Source organism: Schistocerca piceifrons, chromosome 10 (assembly GCF_021461385.2).
Source record: "Schistocerca piceifrons isolate TAMUIC-IGC-003096 chromosome 10, iqSchPice1.1, whole genome shotgun sequence".
Taxonomy (NCBI): domain Eukaryota; kingdom Metazoa; phylum Arthropoda; class Insecta; order Orthoptera; family Acrididae; genus Schistocerca; species Schistocerca piceifrons.
Window position 1 is genome coordinate 119916242 of NC_060147.1, and position 22886 is coordinate 119939127.

General features: G+C 48.6%; 1 protein-coding gene across 1 annotated transcript in view; it reads right to left on the reverse strand.

Moving 5' to 3' along the window:
- LOC124718745 (suppressor protein SRP40) overlaps nucleotides 1–22356 on the reverse strand; it is a 202056-nt gene extending 179700 nt beyond the window's left edge. The window contains exon 1 of the mRNA XM_047244360.1: nucleotides 22168–22356. Within this exon, the coding sequence (XP_047100316.1) occupies nucleotides 22168–22356 (189 nt within the window). The remainder of the gene's footprint in view (nucleotides 1–22167) is intronic.
- Between the last annotated feature and the right edge of the window lie 530 nt (nucleotides 22357–22886).

A 22886-nucleotide genomic window follows, 5' to 3' on the forward strand; every position in this document is an offset into this window, starting at 1 on the left:
TTTAATGCTCATCATCCTTTGTGGGGCAGTGCCTTTCCATCTAGACGAGGTCTTCTTATCGACCAATTTATTGCAGACCACGACCTGTGCCTTCTTAATGATGGCTCCCCTACTCATTTCAGTGCTGGTCATGGTACCTTTTCTGCCATTGATCTTTCTCTTTCTTCTCCCTCTCTCCTCCCTTCATTACACTGGTCGCCACACGACGACCTTTGTGATAGTGACCATTTCCCGTTGATTATCACGCTCCCTTCCCGCTCCCCGATGGAGAGGTTACCTCGTTGGTCTTTCCACCGCGCCGATTGGCCTCTATATACTGCACAGGTCGAGTTTTCTCCCTCTTTGTCGGGTTGTATTGATGACGTCCTACGTGACGTGTCTGACGCGATTGTTCGCGCTGCTAACCTTGCTGTCCCGCGCTCATCTGGACAATTTCGTCGTCGGCAAGTCCCGTGGTGGAGTACGGCCATTGCCATTGCCATCCGTGATCGCCGTCGAGCTTTGCAACACTTTAAGAGGCACCCATCTGTAGCCAGCCTTTCTACCTTTAAGCGCCTTCGCGCTAAAGCCCGTTATTTAATCAAACAGAGCAAGCGGATATGTTGGGAACGATTCGTTTCTTCCCTTGGTTCCACTGTCCCTCTGTCACGGGTATGGGCTACACTTCGCTCTCTCCAAGGTTGCCATCGGCAGTCCACCCTCCCAGGCCTTCACCTCCCAGATGGCATTTGTACGGACCCATTAGTTCTCGCAGAACATCTTGCGACCCATTTTGCAGTGGCATCAGCGTCGGCCTCCTATCCAGCTGCTTTCCTTCATCAAAAACAGCAGGCTGAAGCTGTCACCTTATGTTTCACCACTTGTGAGTCAGAATCTTACAACGAACCTTTCACTGAATGGGAATTTCTTTCTGCTCTATCTGCTTCTCATGATACGGCTCCTGGCCCAGATTCCCTTCATAACCAGCTGCTTCAACATCTCAGTGCTCCACAACGGCACCATCTTCTTCGGGTGTTTAACCGTATCTGGCTCCAGGGTGACTTCCCTTCTCAGTGGAGGGATAGCATTGTGGTTCCTGTCCTTAAGCCTGGTCAGAACCCCCTATCTGTTGACAGCTATCGGCCAATTAGTTTGACCAATGTTGGTTGTAAGTTACTTGAACGGCTGGTAGCCCGTCGGCTCACTTGGGTCCTCGAATCTCGGGATCTATTGTCCCCTTACCAGTGTGGCTTTCGAGAGGGACGATCTCCAATCGATCATTTACTTTGCTTGGAATCCGCAGTTCGGCAGACTTTTTCCCAGCGCCGCCATTTGGTTGCAGTGTTTTTTGACCTTCGCAAGGCCTATGACACGGCCTGGCGCCATCACATCTTACTAACCCTTCATCAGTGGGGTCTTCGGGACCCACTCCCGATTTTTATCCGCCAGTTCCTGATCCATCGGTCATTCAGAGTTCGAGTTGGTACTGCTTTTAGTTCTCCACGGACCCAGGAGACGGGCATCCCACAGGGTTCTGTCTTGAGTGTCCTTCTTTTCCTCATTGCTATCGATGGACTTGTGGCCTCTGTCGGTCCCTTGGTCGCCCCTGCCCTGTATGTGGATGATTTCTGCATTTGGGTTAGTTCCTCCTCGATGCCATCTGCAGAACAGCAGCTCCAGGTGGCTATACGGCGTGCCTCTGCATGGACCCTCTCCCACGGGTTTCAATTCTCTCCTTTAAAATCGCGGGTGGTCCACTTCTGTCGCCATACTATGGTCCACCCTGATCCAGAGCTCTATCTCGCTGCACAAAGATTGCCTGTGGTTCCACAGTTTCGTTTCCTAGGTCTTCTTTTCGACAACAAGCTCACTTGGCTGCCCCATATCAGACTCCTGAAGGTAGGATGTTTCCGTAAACTCAATGTCCTTCGCTTCCTTGCCCACTCCTCCTGGGGTGCGGACCGTTCCCTCCTCCTCCGTCTTTATCGTGCTCTAGTTCTGTCACGTTTGGACTATGGTTGTCAAGTTTATGGTTCAGCTGCTCCTTCCACGCTGCACGTGCTGGATCCAGTCCACTATCGTGGTATCCGTTTGGCCACCGGTGCCTTCCCTACTAGCCCTGTTGATAGTCTCCTGGTTGAAGCTGGGATCCCCCCCCTTTCTGTTCGGCGGTCCCAGCTTCTGGTGTCTTATGCCCTTACTATCCGTTCTTCTCCCGCTCATCCTTCCTATTCTATCCTATTCCCAGACCATGGGCGTCGCCCGCCTGACTCCCGCCCTCGGGCGGGTTTACCGGTTGGGCTGCGCCTTGCGTCTCTTACCCGTGATTTTCGGCTTCCTTCTTTGTCCTGTCTTCCTCGCTCCCTCCCCTCCACCCCTCCTTGGTTAGTTCCTCGGCCTCGAATTCGGATGGATCTCCGCCGCGGTCCGAAAGATTCCATCCCCCCGGTGGTGTTCCGTTCCTTTTTCCGCCAAATTTTATGGGAGTTTCGGGATGCTGTTGTTTTTTACACTGATGGCTCTAAATCTGCTGATCATGTTGGGTATGCCTTCACGTCCTTTGTTGGAACGGAAAATCATCTACTGCCACCCTCATGTGGGGTGTTTACTGCGGAATTGATGGCAATTTCCCGGGCCCTTACCTTTATTAAACAATCCCAACACAACCGCGTTTTGTTATGTACGGACTCGATGAGTGGCCTTCTTGCTATTGACCGGTGTTTTTCGCGCCATCCCTTGGTCTCTGCCATCCATGACCATCTCGCTGATCTTCACCGTGCTGCTTGTTCCATTGACTTCCTATGGGTCCCGGGCCATGTGGGTATCCCGGGTAATGAGCTCGCTGATCGTTTGGCTGGGGGAGCAGTTACTTACCCCCCGTTTTCTGTAACCCCTCCTGCAGCGGATTTACGGCTTCACATCAAATCCCACTTTGCACAGTCACGGGCCAATTCTTGGGAGGCTACTCCACTGTCTAATAAACTTCGTGCCATTAAGGTGAATACAGGTCCATGGCGTTCTTCCTTTAGCCTCTCCCGCAAGGACTCGACCACCCTGTGTCGTCTCCGCATTGGCCATACCAGGCTGACCCATGGTTTCCTTTTGCGTGATGAGCCACCCCCGCTATGTGGTTGTGGAGCCTTCCAGTCAGTGGCCCACATTTTGGTTGAATGCCCCCTTCTTTTGGCTCTGCGTGCTAAGTACAGACTCCCCCACACTTTACCTTTGATGTTGGCTGACGATTCCCGGATGGTCTCTCTGGTTCTAGGTTTCCTCCGGGAGAGTGGTTTTTATTCTCAGTTTTAAAGTTTTTAATCTCCCTCTGGTGTTGGGGCAGGGCGGTGCGTGTTTGGGTGTCTCCCACTGTAGGCAGTGTTCAGAGATTCCCGATTCACCTCCCTGACCGGAATTCTCTTTTCTTTCCCTTTTACTCTGTTTTTACCCCTTCTTTTTAAGGCTTGGTTAGTTTTTCTATTCCCATACGTACTTTCTGCATTATAGCAGTTGTACCTTTTAAGTCACAGGTGGTCTTGCCTATGCTGTTTCAGCATAGTGTTGGGTTCGTTCTCTTGCCAACTTCCCTCATTTGTTTTTACTAATGACAACGTGACTGCCCTTTTACGTTTCCCCTTTATCCGTTTTATTTTTCTGACTATACTGAGATGTCCCGTTAGCAGAATGGAGTCTATTTGAAACAAGGGACTGATGACCTTGCTGTTTGGTCCCTTTAACCTCAAACAACCAACCAACCAACCCAGGTGCCCGGGTTCGATTCCCGGCGGGGTCAGGGATTTTCTCTGCCTCGTGATGACTGGGTGTTGTGTGTTGTCCTTAGGTTAGTTAGGTTTAAGTAGTTCTAAGTTCTAGGGGACTGATGACCATAGATGTTAAGTCCCATAGTGCTCAGAGCCATTTGAAGCCAGCCAGCTTCACTTCTGTATGCGTCCTCTTCGGTTTGAAGCTGGCACAGTACTTACAGTGGAATATCTTTGGCTTCCCTCTGACACACATGCCTCCATCTTTGCTACCCTCCCTGCTTACCTTTCCCCTGTTGCTTCATAACCTGGGTTGTGAGTGACTGAATCTGTTGTGACTTGGCAAGACAGCCAAGCCACTACGAGGTGAAGCCGAAAGGCACGCGTTAAAGCTCACGCAGGCTGGCGTGAGGTCTGGAACAGTTGAGGGAATTTATAGTAGCAAAGAACGTAAGTAACTACTGGAATACTTAACTTTAATTCGTAATTGGTGAACATCGGTCTGACAGTAAATGCATCACAAGATAAATAGCAAATGATAATGGCGCCTTGCTAGGTCGTAGCAAATGACGTAGCTGAAGGCTATGCTAACTATCGTCTCGGCAAATGAGAGCGTAATTTGTCAGTGAACCATCGCTAGCAAAGTCGGCTGTACAACTGGGGCGAGTGCTAGGAAGTCTCTCTAGACCTGCCGTGTGGCGGCGCTCGGTCTGCAGTCACTGACAGTGGCGACACGCGGGTCCGACGTATACTAACGGACCGCGGCCGATTTAAAGGCTACCACCTAGCAAGTGTGGTGTCTGGCGGTGACACCACAGAATCCACTCTCCCTTCTTCCCCCTTTTTCCCCACTCTCCTCCCTGATGAAGGAACAAAGATCCGAAAGCTAGGATACGTAAATTTTCTGTTCTGTTTTGTGTACCTATCAGCTGTACTGAGCTAAGTACTGGCCAGCCCCTCTCTAGGGCCGGCCGAAGTGGCCGTGCGGTTAAAGGCGCTGCAGTCTGGAACCGCAAGACCGCTACTGTCGCAGGTTCGAATCCTGCCTCGGGCATGGATGTTTGTGATGTCCTTAGGTTAGTTAGGTTTAACTAGTTCTAAGTTCTAGGGGACTAATGACCTCAGCAGTTGAGCCCCATAGTGCTCAGAGCCAGCCCTCTCTAGGTTAGTATTTGTTTCACATCTTTATATGAGATTGTCTATTAATCATTTGGCCATGTACATTAGCATGTTCTGCAAAATTGCTTAGCATTTGAACCATGTCGGCCCGCGGGATTAAGGTCAACATAGACACCGCAGCGCAGCAGCACCTACTATAAAATGTGACTACAGCTCTCGTTGTCGCTGTAAACCGAAGGTAGTGGATCGGTGTGACTTGAGCAAATGTGCAGGATGCCTCGCTGACGTATGCGCGAACCGTACTGTCAGATAAGAGGGTCTGAAACAGGGTGCATTATTGGCATGCGAGAATGTGATGCATCCATCCGGGAAATTGCTGCTCGTGTGGGAAGAACCGTTCCGTCAGTGCAACGAGTTGAGAGGTTTCATGTCTCCTCTCATTTTCATCAATTTTATTAATGTTCTATGTCATTGTATGGTGGTAACAGACCGAATAAGGTTATTGTAATGAGATTATTTGTACTGAGAGCTCAAAAAAATACTTGTCACTTGATTCCCATGCTTGTTGGTTTAGTTCCATGTGTAGCCTGTCCGGGGCAAGCATCGGAGGACGCGGCACACTGCGTTTCCAGTAGGTAGCTGCACTTCCCTGAATTCTGAGGGGTTCGTACAATAGGCTTAAGCGCCTGGCGGAACGACTGTCGTCGGTCTAGTTTCGCCTATTGTATGCAGGGCGAAACGACCTGCGTGACGTCTGAGTGTCGCCACAGATCATGTGTTTACTGTTCCGGCTCGTCCGGAACGAAGATCCCTGGCACCGACTGACTGCATTGTCCTCTTGACTCTGAGAAAACTTGTGGATTGTGCCCTGCTGGGTGCGACTGTCTGGCACCGGATGGCCGGCGGTCTAGGCAGGTTGTTTTCGTAGCCGGTCAAACGGCAAGTTCAGTGCCCTCAGCTGAAAAGCAGAGGCATGATTGGTCAACTTAAACTGAGGCTAGTTGACGTCATACAGCCCTGTTCCAAATTGGAGGGAACGGTCGATACTGGCGAGAATCATGTTCTGAGACAGTGTGGGGGAATTTTGGAATCAGCACTGAATGCTGATTCGCAGTTTTTCGAGGAGAGTAGGGAGTAGAGCAATGTTGGCTTCGCTCTTGCGTTGCGTGGGCAGAAGATTCGGGATCTGATCTTTCTCGGAGTTGGACGGTCTTGCGACTTGGTCGCTCGTTTTCGGAATAACTTAGAATTCTCGGACAGCCTTCGCGGCCAGGGGTTGACACAGAGTTGCTGCACGGCAGAAGTCGGCGCCTACATCATCAGGACGCTGCCTACCGGCGACGTGCTGCAGATTTCAGTACTGGTGCAGTATTTTGCGGCTCCGGCACTGTAGGACCTTATCAATTTTATACTGAATCCCTCAGCAGCACGCGTGCTCGCTTTGCTACAAGTCCACCTTGCATGTTTCTCCATGTGATCCCATTTGAGCTCTCACTACTAATTGAGATACTGCTATATAGTCGGGAGATTAGTATTTGATTCATTAGGACCTCCAGTCATTATCGTCAATCTACTGCCTCACAGAGAGTAGGAGCCCCTTGTTCTCGAGCCAACTCTTATTCTCACAATATTTCAGTATACCCTATCCTTTAACCTACAGTGTGTGTCGCCAATCATGTGCATTTATATTCTTATATACAATAAATCTCACTGTGACTTTTAATCCGCATATCATTTCGTAGATATAGCCAGAATCCCATTTCCTGTAGTTTATTACGATAAAGTTCTCTTTTTATTTTGAGTAATTACGATTTTTATTAAATGGTTCAAATGGCTCTGAGCACTATGGGACTCAACTGCTGTGGTCATTAGTCCCCTAGAACTTAGAACTACTTAAACCTAACTAACCTACGGACATCACACACATCCATGCCCGAGGCAGGATTCGAACGTGCGACCGTAGTAGTCGCACGGTTTTTTATTAAATTATTGTGAGTGTGCACACCTTATTTTACCAACTAGCAGGGTCCACCATCATTTCCTTCCGTTGCCGTTGTGCGCCTAACTAATTAGCTGGTAGATAAGGAAGTGGTCGAGTCCATGTCTCGTTCTCATGCAAGATTCGTTTGAATTAAAGAGTTACAAACTCTTCTCCACCCTGCACCTCGCAGAGTGTGTGTAGAATCGTTCAGGGAAAGCCGTACAATACGATCGGATGGGTGAGACCACACCAGCCAGACCACACCCAAGGAGACAGACACCTCACCCGAGTGGCACTGCAGGTCTACGCCCCCCTCGGCGCTGCCACAACGGTGTAACACGTCGCACACTGTCGGATGTGACAGTCCACCGCCATTTAATACGGCAAGGGCTACGTGCGCTTCTTCCACTTCTCCGCTTACCTTTGACGAATGTGCAGATCCGTTGCTAGACGGCAGTCATGTATGGAACGACGTCAGTTGGGACAGGAATGTCATCATAAATCATCATATGCCCGTGTTAGTTCTTCTATAGTCGGACTCCACTGTCTTCAAAGTGTTACACTGTTGAAACCAGTGTCGAAGGCAAAGCGTCTTTCATATTCATAATTATAGGTTTGCACAGAAGTTACTCTCCAACTTCACTATCTAAATTACGAAGTGTACTGTTAGTAACTTACGGATCGTGTCCTGTAACCCTCACTCAACAAATCGAAGATGGTGAGGGGCACCCACTTGCCTTGCTCATACTGTGGCATCAAGCAGTCAGGCCTGCAAGATGAGTGGTCTGGCATGCGAGTGGATTCATTCTTACTTATCGAGTAACATGAACTCTAGTACACACACTTAAGTTACAAGTTATCTTCCTATGTGATTAATACGCAACGGAAACACACATCTGACTATCAGTAATTTACAGAACTCTGACTGTTCACTACGCACTGGCAATATCACATTTTCTTTCCTTTTTATTTAACGGCTTTTGTCAACACATGGCCACCGCACTGAATATGAATGGCGCACACATTATAAATTCGGGACATTATGACAACATGCAATTCGAAGGAAAAGTCCACCAATCTTTTTATTTTCACTATCTTATTTATTCCTATAAATTCTCTAACCTAAACACACAAATTCTACAACCTACAACAATAACACATGAGAAATTCCGCCCAGTGGGCATGGCTTTACAATGGTGAATCTCTATATTATGGTCTCGTAATTATTTTTAACGCTACAGTGCACTTTCTGCATAGGATGGTGGATCTTTTATTATACCTCACCCTTCGACTCTCACAATCATCATCACGAAACTATCCTCCAGACCGAGCGGTACAGAAGGAACAAGCATAACCCACTAATCTTTTGAAACTACCTTGCTACTCTCCCATGCAAACCACACATACCCAAATTACATGACATACACCACACTACGACATGGATTACAAAACACTAAATAGTCACAACATTATCACTTTCTGCTTTCCCACTTCAATTAGTATTTATCCCAGTTTCACACGACACTGCCCCACTTCGTAATTCTACTTTCCTACTATGAACTCTGGAATATATGCACGTCTTCCTGTGCAATGCAAGCCAAGTGGCGTTGCTGGATAGACGGCCGACTCACCTTGCTTCTCTCTCAGAGTTTTAATCTAGCGTCACACGGAATCATATCACGCAAAGTAATATTAAGAACGTATTTATCACACACGCGAGTCCTCAACTGATACCATGGACGAGTACTTCTCTTTATCTTTTGTCTCATACACAGTTTGAGACTCACACAGTACTCACAACGTGGAAGTACTCGTCTCTAATTTCAAGTCCTGCACACGCCATTTCTTAAATGTTTCAACTTATGGTACACACGCTATTTCTTAAATACACTCCTGGAAATGGAAAAAAGAACACATTGACACCGGTGTGTCAGACCCACCATACTTGCTCCGGACACTGCGAGAGGGCTGTACAAGCAATGATCACACGCACGGCACAGCGGACACACCAGGAATCGCGGTGTTGGCCGTCGAATGGCGCTAGCTGCGCAGCATTTGTGCACCGCCACCGTCAGTGTCAGCCAGTTTGCCGTGGCATACGGAGCTCCATCGCAGTCTTTAATACTGGTAGCATGCCGCGACAGCGTGGACGTGAACCGTATGTGCAGTTGACGGACTTTGAGCGAGGGCGTATAGTGGGCATGCGGGAGGCCGGGTGGACGTACCGCCGAATTGCTCAACACGTGGGGCGTGAGGTCTCCACAGTACATCGATGTTGTCGCCAGTGGTCGGCAGAAGGTGCACGTGCCCGTCGACCTGGGACCGGACCGCAGCGACGCACGGATGCACGCCAAGACCGTAGGATCCTACGCAGTGCCGTAGGGGACCGCACCGCCACTTCCCAGCAAATTAGGGACACTGTTGCTCCTGGGGTATCGGCGAGGACCATTCGCAACCGTCTCCATGAAGCTGGGCTACGGTCCCGCACACCGTTAGGCCGTCTTCCGCTCACGCCCCAACATCGTGCAGCCCGCCTCCAGTGGTGTCGCGACAGGCGTGAATGGAGGGACGAATGGAGACGTGTCGTCTTCAGCGATGAGAGTCGCTTCTGCCTTGGTGCCAATGATGGTCGTATGCGTGTTTGGCGCCGTGCAGGTGAGCGCCACAATCAGGACTGCATACGACTGAGGCACACAGGGCCAACACCCGGCATCATGGTGTGGGGAGCGATCTCCTACACTGGCCGTACACCACTGGTGATCGTCGAGGGGACACTGAATAGTGCACGGTACATCCAAACCGTCATCGAACCCATCGTTGTACCATTCCTAGACCGGCAAGGGAACTTGCTGTTCGAACAGGACAATGCACGTCCACATGTATCCCGTGCCACCCAACGTGCTCTAGAAGGTGTAAGTCAACTACCCTGGCCAGCAAGATCTCCGGATCTGTCCCCCATTGAGCATGTTTGGGACTGGATGAAGCATCGTCTCACGCGGTCTGCACGTCCAGCACGAACGCTGGTCCAACTGAGGCGCCAGGTGGAAATGGCATGGCAAGCCGTTCCACAGGACTACATCCAGCATCTCTACGATCGTCTCCATGGGAGAATAGCAGCCTGCATTGCTGCGAAAGGTGGATATAAACTGTACTAGTGCCGACATTGTGCATGCTCTGTTGCCTGTGTCTATGTGCCTGTGGTTCTGTCAGTGTGATCATGTGATGTATCTGACCCCAGGAATGTGTCAATAAAGTTTCCCCTTCCTGGGACAATGAATTCACGGTGTTCTTATTTCAATTTCCAGGAGTGTATTTCAACTTATTGTACACATGCTAGTAATCCAGCTAAACTTAAGCACACGGAAGTATTTCAACTTATTGCTACACGTGGTTTCACTGTGACCATTGGTCACTTCCGAAGATTACTACAATCCCATTAATATTACCTGCCTGACATTTAATTCTCCCCACAAAAGTTCCTGAAATAGAGAAATTAATATTTCAAACTACTCTTAAATATTTCACATACATACCATGTCTCCACTCTTTCGTCATTACGGAGCACAACTAAAAAAAGGTCTTAACAGCACAAGATCCAGCGGCAGAGTGCTGAAACATGGCCGTTCTCTGGGTCATCTCGCACCTCTGTTGAGGTGGGGGAAGACCATGCTACCGTATTGGTCAGCCACATTTCAGGCGCTCAAAGCTCAGGTAAATTTCATCTCTTTGGTCCCACCAAAGGTGGCCAAAGGATCGACTCAAAGATGATCATATATTCACATTCACTATCTGCAGTTAGCAGACGACCATACATTCATTCATTTCACAGATCTCACCAAACTGGATATAGGGATTTACTTTGTGGGAGTGCACATGTGATCAATTAAATAAATAAATTGTCATTCTTTCCCACACTGGTATCCGGCTTCGCTGTATTAATTGAAATTGAGTTATTTTACAAAAAAAAAGTGTTGTTCTGACAAAAATAATGAAGTATGTTGTACCTATTTTCAATGTCGGGCGGTACTGTACCCTTTCAATGGTACCTGAGTTATTCCTAGACACAATGAATATAGTTGAGGAACTAGAATGGAACGAGCTTCTAGATAATAAAAAACCGTCTTTACATGTAATTGTATGCGTGTGCACGACAGTGAAAAATTTATCAGAACTCAATGAACCCTGGACCTTGATGATGTGTTGTGGCTTGCGTACCATATGTGCAACCACGACAGAGGGTATCTTTTGGGAGGCCTGACATATATGTGGTTCCTGAAGAGGGCAGCAGTTCGCCAGTAGTTGCAGGGCCAACAGTCTTGATGAGTGTCTGAGCTGGAGGCCATCATGGTCTTACTGATAAATTGTTTAAGCCAAGTTTACAATTTGAAAATTGTTATTTCTGTGCCTGAAGTTAATTAATTCTGTGTGTGTGTGTGTGTGTGTGTGTGTGTGTGTGTGTGTGTGTGTGTACATACATAATGTTACATAATATTCTTATATACATACCATGTGTCTGTCAATTGTAAAGTAATATGTAGCAAGAAAAAGGCGTTTAATATATACACTGGAAGTGCATGAACGAGTGGTAGCGTCGTAAAATTAAAAGTGGCGACCCTGCCAGGAGAGGGCAATGCATTGGTTGCCCGCCTGGGTGCACCCGACCCCGCCGTGCTGGCTGGGCGCGCTACGTGACGCACAAGAAAGCCGCCCTCCGCCCCCGCCCCCGCGCTGCCCCTCCGCCCCCGCCTTTGTGGCGGCAGCGCCCTCGAGACGCGGTGGAGCGCCTCTCGCCTTTCACCTGGCCCCTCGACTTTGGCGCGCCCTTGCCAAGGGCCGGGCTGCTTAGAGCTTACCTCCCGCCGTCAGCGCCGCCTCCTCCTCTTCCAGCTCCCGAGTATTTCGCGCTGGCGCTGCATTTCCTCGCTGCGGCCGCGCGGCGTAACACGAGTGCACTCGCCTGCCACGTCTGCGTCTATCATTGCCGTAACTAGCTGCTAGAGGGAGCCCTTTCTGACGTCAAACACCGCGGATCTGTTACGTGTGCCCCACTACGAGATCTACTGCAGCCAGTACAAAGACACGGGCAGGGGCAGCAGTTCTCAGTCAGACTGCAACGAGAGTATTGGATAGATCTACATCTACATCTGCAACTCAACTCCGCAATCCTGCTTATGGCGCGAGGGTAGCCCGTACCACTACTAGTCATTTCCTTTCCTATTCCACTCGCAAATAGAACGAGAAAAAAACGACTGTCTAAATGCTTCTGTACGAGCCCTAATTTCTCGTATCTTATCTTCATGGTCCTTATGTGCAATGTACACTCGAGCTCATAAATTAAGCATAATTGCAGAATGCGGTTCCACACAACGTGGCACTACACAAAACTGGCGCTAATAGCATAGGCACATAGGGAGCACACACGACACAGATCTGTAAGTCCACAGTATTGGTAACAAGTTGAGAAAACCGTCCCGAAACATACGTGCTACAAAACGCCACTGTTTCCTGCGCGTGTACCCCGACATCAATATGGAATATGATCACGATGCACACGTACACAGGCCGCACACGGGTTGGCATACTCTGGATCAGGTGGTCGAGCAGTTGCTGGGGTATAGCCTTCCATTCTTGCACCACTGCCTGTCGGAGCTCCTGAGTGTCGTAGGGGTCTGAAGACGTGCAGCGATACGTCGACCGAGAGCATCCCAGACGTGCTCCATGGAGTTTAGGTCTGGAGAACAGGCAGGCCACTCCATTCATCTGATATCTTCTGTTTCACAGTACTCCCCAACGATGGCAGCTCGGTGGGGCCGTGCGTTATCATTCATCAGGAGGAAGGTGGAACCCAGTGCACCCCTGAAAAGGCGGACATACTGGTGCAAAATGACGTCCCGCTACACCTGACCTGTTACAGTTCCTCTGTCAAAGACATGCAGGGGTGTACGTGCACCAATCATAATCCCACCCCACACCATCAAACCACGATCTCCATACAGGTCTCTTTCAAGGACATTAAGGGGTTGGTATCTGTTCCTGGTTCACTCCAGATGAAAACCCGGCGAGAATCACTGCTCAGTCTATACCTGGACTCGCCCATAAACATAACCGGGAACCACTGCTCCAATGACCATGTACTGTGTTCTTGACACCAGGCTTTAAGAGCTCTCCTGTGACAGTGGAATGCACCTTGCAGGTCTCTGGGCGAATAAACCGTGTCTGTTCAGTCGTCTGTAGACTGTGTGTCTGGAGACAGCTGTTCCAGTGGCTGTGGTAAGGTCCCGAGCAAGGCTACCTGCAGTAATCCTTGGCCGTCTGCGTGCAGTGATGGTGAGATATCGGGCTTCTTGAGGTGTTGTACACTGTGGACATCCCGTACTGTGGCGCCTGGACACGTTTCCTGTCTGCTGGAATCGTTGCCATAATCTTAAGATCACACTTTGTGGCACACCGAGGGCCCGTGCTAAGACCTGCTGTGTTTGACCAGCCTCCATTCGCCCTAGTATTCTACCCCTCATAACGTCATCAATATGTGTTATTTGAGCCATTTTCAACACACAGTCACCACTAGCACGTCTGAAAACGTCTGCACTCTTACTCGCTGCACCGTACTCTGACATGCAGCAACACACCTCTGCGTATGTGGACTGCTGCCAGCGCCACCGTGCGAAGACCGGAGGTCAGATGCAACGCTTGGTCATACCCCGAGGTGATTTAAACCCGCAAACCGCCCACCAGAGCGTTGTTTCACCATGTACCAGCATTATCCTTAATTTATGAGCATGAGTGTACGTTGGAGGCACCGAGGAAGTAAGTTTCAAATGCCAATTCTCTAAGTTTTCTCAGTAGTCTTCCTCCCTCTAGAGATTCCCAGTTGAGTTCCTGAAGGATCTCCCTAAAACTTGCGTCTTGTTTGAAATTACCAGTAACAGATCTAGCAGCCTCTCCTTTGAACTGCTTCTATGTCTTCCTTTAATCCAACCTGGTACGGATCTCAAACGCCCGAGCAATACTCAAGAACAGATTGCACCAGTGTCCTGTATGCGGTCTCCTTTACAGGTGAACCATTCTTTCTTAAAATTCTCCCAATAAGCCGAAGTCGACCATTCGCCTTTCCTGCTACAGTCGTCACATGCTCGGTCCATTACACATCACTTCGCAACGTTAGCCCCAGATATTTAAACGACGTGACTGTGTCAAACACGACACTACTGCTGCTGTATCCGAACATTACGGGTTTGTTTTTCCTACTCATCCGCATTAACTTACATTTTTCTAGCTTCATCGTACCAGTTAGAAATGTTGTCCAACTCATCTCGCATCGTCCTACAATCTCTCAGCAAACAACCACAGATTGCTGCCCACCCTATCCACCAAATCATTTACGTTTATAGATAGCAACAGCGGTCCTGTCACACTTCCATGGAGCATACCTGTCGATACCCCTGTCTCTGATGATCACTCGCCACCAACAACAACATACTGGGTTCAGTTACCTGAGAAGCCTTAGAGCTGCTCACATATCTGTGAACCTATTCCGTGCGCTTGTGCCTTCCCTAACAGCCTTCAGTGGGGCACCGTGGCAGATGATTCACAGAAATCTAGAAATGTGGGATATGTCTATTTTCCTTAAACCATATTTCGCAGTGTAATATTAGTAATTTTCGCCTCACAAACAGTAATATACGCTCAATAGTAAACGCCTCATGGCCTAAAGTTATCGAACAATTATAAAGTAAATGAAATGAACCATCGCATAGCAGCGACAGAATCTACTATTCTTCATCTTTGCCGTTCTTGCGCGGTGCCTGTAAATCTCTATGTACATGTATCGATTAATTATATAAAAAAGAATTCTGTTGTATCAAGACAAATGAGGCATTTGGCGCCTCACCTTTTACTGCTTGTATTCCATGAAAGGCGGACTTGCTGCGTTCCGCATCGGTATTTTATATTTTATGTGAAAATATTGAGTGAATATGCTAATTGTTATTTTTCGAATTAGAAAACATGTAGTTTCTTTTAACTGATAAAGAACAGGCAGAATCAAGAGGACATTTTGACTGTTACGTATAAAGAATTTAACCACAATGGCCGGCCGGTGTGGCCGTGCGGTTCTAGGCGCTACAGTCTGGAACCGCGAGACAGCTACGGTTGCAGGTTCGAATCCTGCCTCGGGCATGGATGTGTGTGATGTCCTTAGGTTGGTTAGGTTTAAGTAGTTCTAAGTACTCGGGGACTGATGACCTCAGTAGTTAAGTCCCATAGTGCTCAGAGCCATTTGAACCATTTTTAACCACAATGGTCATCTATTGTAATTTAATATGAAAAGGCACGTAGCATTAAAAAACGTGTGTTAAAGATAAGTGTGCTTATTTTAGTAAATTAACCTTGATAATTTCCATCTCCTCATTTACTTTAATGATAATTATTTTGTGTTAGTTCATCACCAGAAATTACGAACACGCTGATGGGCCGAACGCAGCATGAGGCAGAAGGAACATTATGGTTTTCCTATTATTTCTGAATCAACTCTTTTTTTTTTAAATTGTGTAGTGTTGTATTTCTTTTAAAGTCTATAAATCTTCCGGTCCCTTAGTGTTGTTCCGGGTATGACTACATCGCGACTATAAAAATGCACAGAAATGATAACGTTTCTTCCGAACGATCTCAAATAAATCAATCTGCTGCTCTTGTTCAAAATAATTCAACCAGGTATTTAATGCTCAATGTATGTTCTTATAATTGTGTAATCAATCCCTGATTGTGTTGTCAAGTGGCCCACCAAAATATTCACTTTTTCGACATTTTTCGAAAAATATAAAAATAACAATTCCATTTCTTTTCGCCCCCCAAGAACAACGCTACAGCAGTATACCTTGTGCGTAAAGGGCAAGCTGAGATTCGCACGAGCGATGCTTTCTAAAATCGTGCTGATTCATGGATATAAGCTTCTCGGTCTCAAAAAAATTTGTTGTATTCAAACTTAGAATTTATTAAAGGATTCCGCAGCAAACTGCTGTTAGTGATATTGCTCTGTAGTTGTATGATCTCTTATAACTAGGTTCTTATTTTCATGCAATGCGTAAGGTATGAGTCTAAATATCAACAGCAAGTCAGTGCCTCGTTAGAAAACGGAAGGTAACTGCTGCTCTAAGTAAATGCAAGTCTGTCACAACTAGCTTCCGAGTGAACACTGAGGACAGAACTGCATTCAGTGGACGTTTGGGGACTCGTACCTGGCCCACACCGGCACGGCGCTGCACGTCCTCAATGGGCTATACGACACACAACATGGACAGCAGCTGACTGCCGTGATTAAGGCATTTAACAGTCTCTCTACAACTCGTAGAACGCCAGTTTTCTTTTTCCTCATGATGTCCCCTGGGGTGGTCTCCAGCCTGAGACTGATAAGGCGAACCTTTTTGTCAGTGTGTGGGTTCAAAAAAATAAATGGTTCAAATGGCGCTGAGCACTATGGGACTCAACTGCTGTGGTCATAAGTCCCCTAGAACTTAGAACTACTTAAACCTAACTAACCTAAGGACATCACACACATCCATGCCCGAGGCAGGATTCGAACCTGCGACTGTAGCGGTCGTGCGGTTCCAGACTGTAGCGCCTTTAACCGCTCGGCCACTCCGGCCGGCTCAGTGTGTGGGTCTTGTCAAGTTGTGCAATGGATTGACCCAACAAGTACCCTTTGGCTCCTGCAAGAAACGATTTCCACCTCACACTACTACAGAAGTCAGACAGACGATCCTAATGTACCAACAAGAACTGCTTGAAAAACATTCAGCAACAAATACCTTCTGGAGTTGTCCGCTGTAAGGAAAAGACACAAAAATATTCTATATTCTTACATAACTAGTGGAATACTTGGGTACTGGAGTATTGCTAGTTAGTGTAAGAAGAACATTAAACGAACGAAAAATATTATTTATTGCAAAAAATTCTGAGAAATCAAGTGTAACTTTTCTTATAGAATAATAAATTTCCTGGTTCTTTTCAGAACAGTAGATTGCCTCTTATGGATAAGAATGCTATTATTTTACAAAGTACGGAAAATTTCTTTTCTTTAAGAATGTTATTAACTCGGCGAATGGAGTGGCCTGCCTGTTCTCCAGACCTAAACCGCATCGAGTACATCAGTGATGCTCTCGGTCGACGTGTCTCTGCATGTCTTCAAACCCCTACAACACTTCAGGAACTCCGACAGGCACTGGTGCAAGAATGGGAAGCTATAAACAACTTGAATAACTTTTCTAGGTACGGTCAAGGCTGTTGCATGAGAAATGTGATGGAGTGTACTGATATGGAGGACAGATGGGGCTCGCATACACTGTAGCGCACAATATCGTGAGCTGCGACGAATGCTGTCTGCGTCGCTCGCTGCTGACAAATAACACAACTATCTCTATCTGGATTGAAATTCGCCAATCAAACTCTTCCTACGCCTTGATGAAGTCAAGGACTCCTATCAGTCCCTAGTCCAACTATTGGCGTGGTACACCTGTCAGATTACCAGTCCACTGCGATGCCACTCAATATTCGCTTGCAGGCGTTTAACTAGTACTCTGTCCGTGTTCACACTGCACAATAAGTGTGGCAGCCAACACAGTGAACAACACTTCATTGGGAGCGACTCAATATAGAGTATCACTCTGATTTGCTAACGACAGAGGTGCTCTCCCAGTGAAGTACTGAGGAGAGACTTTGTTCCTCGCTCTTTGCGTACATGTATGAGCGCACTCGCTCTCGTTACGTGTTTCCATGCCAAGAGCGACAACGGAATGGCCCCTTTTTCTTGAAAAATTACAAGGATATATCATTCGCTCTCTTCCCTCACTCCTCTGGCTCTTCGCGTCAGAAACGTTCCGCCAATCAGCGTTGCTCTTTTGAATGGGAGACTGACATTTCGTTTAAGTTGACCAATGCGTAAATATGTAGCATCTCCATTAGGCGTATACTGTCCCCCTGTGAGAACTCCGTAACTACGCAGTGGCTCCATCAAAAAATGCGTCTTCTGGGCGCTCCCACACAGTGTAGCGGAATTTGCTTTTAAGTCTAACACGGGGGTCGTTAACCCTTCGCTCTGGCAAAAGCTATTCTCTGTCTGGGCGGTCGCTCTGGCCAAAGTAGGTGTGCTTGACTCACCCCTCTGAAGGGACGGGCCTTTCAGTGGGCTGGTTGCCTCTTTAGAATGAAAATTCCTGTGGCCGTCATGTTGTGCACGCCAGCCTCAGCTTTTTGAACCTAGGTGTGCACTTGCAATTTACTTATTAGATTTGCATATCGCTTACATGAATCCATACAAATTTGACTCTACCTTATAGAGTTCGGGTTCGAATGAAGCGTCTTGATGAGGAGAATACGATTGTGAGGACGGAATATGTAAGAAATGAAGGTCAGGAGACCACGCCACCTTACATTTTCACCAACGGAATATAATATGAAGAGTAGAGCTACACGTTCTCGAAAAGTACAATAGCAACAGTTTGCCAAGCTTTTGCTGTTCGGAGTACGAGCATAGCAAAACCTTGTTGGCCAAAGTTAGAAGGCCAGATCAGTAAAACATTCCGACCATTGATCCTGTGACTACTGAAAGCTCCGCTGCAACTTTTGAGGAACTATAGGTTTTGCTTGGTGCTGCCAAAACATTATGACCACCTGCTTAATAACTTGTTGATCCATCTTTGGAATGTAATACGTCACCGATTCTGCGCATCATCTATCAGACACTTTGTTGGTACGTTTGTGGAGGTATGCAGCATTAGATGTCTAGGCACAGGTCGTGTAATCCTCGTAGCCAGCCGCTGTGGCCGAGCGGTTATGGGCGCTTCAGTCCGGAACCGCGCTGCTGCAACGATCGCAGGTTCGAATCCTGCCTCGAGAATGGATGTGTGTGATGTTCTTAGGTTAGTTAGGTTTAAGTAGTTTTAAGTCTAGGGGACTGATGACCTCAACATGTTAAGTCCGTTAGTGCTTAGTACCATTTGAACCATTTTGTAATCCGTGTAAATAATGGGCCTCTCTGATTTGTGTACGCAGTGGTTGCGCCTGGTAGCGACCCAAATCGGTTCCATAGGATTTACATCAGGCGAATTAGGTGGATGAGACAAGAACGTGAGTTCACTATAATGCTCCTCAAATCACTGTAGCACGGTTCTGGCTTCGAGACACGAACAGTTATACTACTGAAAAGTGACACCTCCGCTGGAGAAGGCATGAAGCGTGAAGGGGTGCAGGTGCTTCGCAGCTGTCAGCGTTCTTCGATTACTACCGCAGATCCCATGCGAGTGCAGCATAATACTGCCCCCACCAAAATGCGTCCATGGGGCGGTGCACATCTTGAGCTGCCTTTCGCGTGTTTGTTTTTATTTTGCTTTAGGGCGCAAAAAACAACAGGGGTTGTAGTAACCAAAACCAACCGCGGAACGCCTTGGGCTGCGGATCAGAGCTGCCAGGCTGGGAAGCCGCCGGCGGTGGAGCACGCACCACCGCGTAAAAACAAGGACGAGTCGGACGACAGACCAACGACAACTGGCAACGACCGACTATGAGCGACACAACAAGGAAGAGATAAACAACGGAGGCTTGTGGAAACCAGAACACCAAACACCAAACGTAAATTCCCTCGGAACCAGAGCCAGGCAAATGTCAACAACGAGCAACGACCAGAACGCAGTACCGCCGAGATAGAGACGCAATCCAGAGCGAGTACCAGACTGCCTGGACTAGGGCAGAGCGGGTCCCTATATACGAAACCGGAGGGAGCGGCTATTGGCCGCGGTCTGCACGTGGCGTAGCGGTGGCGCCCTAGCTGCGCGAGAGCCGCTGCGCGGAAGAGCCGCCGCGGACAAGGAGCCCCTATGGGCTGCCCACGCCCATTTGTTCTGGCGCGTGTTCGACTTCCGCGGCGGGAGGTACTAGAGGGATCATATGCGGCAAAGTCAAAACACGAAGACACAGAGGAGTTGAAAAAAAAACGACTATACGTCAGTCCCAAGCGACAGCTAAAAACAGGGATGTGGATGAGGAGGAGGATGAGATTAGTGTTTAATGTCCGACAACGAGGTCCTTAGTGACGGAGCACAAGTTGGGATTACAGAAGGATGGGGAAGGAAATCGGCCGTGCCCTTTCAAGGGAACCATCCCGGCATTTGCCCTAAGCGATTTTAGGGAAATCACAGAATATCTAAATCAGGATGGCCGCACGCGCATTTGAACCGTCGTCCTCCCGAATGCGAGTCCAGAGTCCTAACCACTGCGCCACCTCGCTCGGTACAGGCACGTGGAATAAGGGCTAAAAAAGACACCATACAGAAACGGAGGTCCAAATGTAAAAAGTAAAACGCGATCGACAGCCCTCGCGTCATTTGCTAAAACTGCCGAAAATTCAGACGACAAACCCAAGCGGGAACGCAAACGGTTAAAAATGGAAATTCCGTTAGGAAGTGACGTAAACTGAAAACTTGGGCGGATTGTGTACAAAGTGGTGGGGGAGCGCCACTTATCAAATGACGATGCTTAAAAGGCAGTGTCCAGTACGTACCTAGTGCAAATGACCTTCTCACTGCAGGAGGGTCGAGAGGAGGTCCTCCAAGCCGCTGGGAGAGGCTTAATAAGGGGGAGCTTATTCCCGTGAAGGGAGGACCAATGGCGATGCCAAAGGGACATCACCTCCTGACAGACGGCAAAACAGAGATCATCGCAGGGAATACGGGTACTCACGGGCTGAGGTAGGAGCGTCAGCAGCCTCGTGTCCCGGCAGGCCGAGATGACCAGGGACCCACAGAAACATCACACTGGCTCCACCAAGACTGTCCGAGCGACATTTTTCTTGGACCCGCTGCACTAAAGAATGGGCGGTGTACAGCGCACGTAGACTTTGAACGGCGCGTCTTGGAGTGAACCAAAGCGATGTTGTTCGGTCAGGGAGGAGATACAGAGAGACAGGAACTGTCGATGACATGCCTCGCTCAGGCCGCCCAAGGGCGACTGCTGCAGTGGATGACCGCTACCTACGGATTGTGGCTCTGAGAAACCCTGACAGCAACGCCACCATGTTGAATAATGCTTTTCGTGCAGCCACAGGATGTCGTATTACGACTCAAACTGCGCGCAATAGGCTGCATGATGCGCAACTTCACTCCCGACGTCCATGGTGAGGTCCATCTTCTCAAGCACGACACCATGCAGCGCGGTACAGATGGGCCCAACAACATGCTGAATGGACCGCTCAGGATTGGCATCATCTTCTCTTCACCGATGAGTGTCGCATATACCTTCAACCACAGAATCGTCAGAGACGTGTTTGGAGGCAACCCGGTCAAGATTAGCGCCTTACACACTGTCCAGCGAGTGCAGAAAGGTGGAGGTTCCCTGCTGTTTTGAGGTGGCATTATATGGGGCCGACATACGCCGCTGGTGCTCATGGGAGGCGCCGTAATGGCTGTACGATACGTGAATACCATCCTCTGACCGATAGTGCAACCATATCGGCAGCATATTGGCGAGGCATTCCTCTTCATGGACGACAATTCCCGCCTCGATCGTGCACATCTTCTGTATGACTTCCTTCAGGATAACTACATCGCTCGACTAGTGGCCAGAATGTTCTTCTCCCATGAACCCTGACGAACACGCCTAGGATAGATTGAAAAGGGCTGTTTACGAACGACATGACCCACCAACCACTCTGAGGGATCTACGCCGAATCGCCGTTGAGGAGTGGTGGGACAATCTGGACCAACAGTGCCTTGACGAATTTGTGGATAGTATGCCACGACGAATACCAGCATGCATCAATGGAAGAGGACGTGCTACTGGGTATTAGATGTACCGGTGTGTACAGCAATCTGGACCACCTTGAAGGTCTCGCTTCATGGTGGTACAACATGCGATGTGTGTTTTACATGAGCAATAAAAGTGGCAGAAATGATGTTTATGTTGATATGTATCCCAATTTTCCGTACAGGTTCAGAAACTCTGGGATCCGAGGTGATGCAAAACTTTTTTTGATGTGTGTATTACCAGTACATCTGCTATCCCCCATTGGATCAAAATGGACGTCGTCTTTCGAGGTGTACTAATTGCTTTCCGGCTGTGTACTCGGGGGTAAAGGTGGCAGGTCTGCACAGCTTGCAGAACATTCCGATCTTTTCCAACGCATTAGGATTCAACTGTGACCCCATATCGACTGCAGTTTCAGTACCAATGAGGCAGGTGCCGTCTACACAGTGTTAAAATTTGCTGGGGGAAGGTTATACACAAGTAACAACAAAACACACGCAATAGTCGTGCAGTTATAGAGATGTGGTTGTCGTGGCTCACCTCTGCGAGGAACTCCGTAGGCGCCGAGGAGACGGACTCGTCGGCGTCGGTGTACTCGCTGAGGTCCTCCGCGCTGGCCGACTTCTCCAGCTGCAGTTCCAGCTCCAGGCCTTGGGTCTGGACAGCCACGGGGGCGACGCTGCCGCTGCCGCCCACCGCCGGGGGCGGCGAGCCGCTCTTCGCGTCCATCACTGCCGGCACACAGCGGAAACACACACTCAGCCCCCGCCGACCACATCACTGTTAATTAAACTTAACCTGCTGAACCCAAGTAGATGCCAGTTTAATGGAGACAGTGGCAGCGGGGAAAATCGAACGCGGGACCGCTTTGTTGGGCACTGCATGCACTTCTGAGGTGTCATCGAGTATGAAAGAGATGTAAAACGGAATGTCACATGTGATATACGGTGGTAAGCCAAAACATTACGACCACTGCCCATCGCGAAGTTGGATGCCGCCTGGTGGCGTTGCGGGCACTTCATGCGGTAACAAAAGCGTGCAATCAGGGCAGACACAGATGGGGGTCACCCTAGCGAAGACAAGGGCTGCAAATGAGGAAATCCACTGACATAAGCGACTGTGACAAAGGGCAAGTTGTTATAACGCACAGCCTGTGAACGAGTATCTCAGAAACGGCGAAGCTGGTCGAATGCCCACGTGCTACTGTCACGGGCCTCTACAGAAAGAGTTAGGAGGACAGAGAAACTACCACTAGGCGC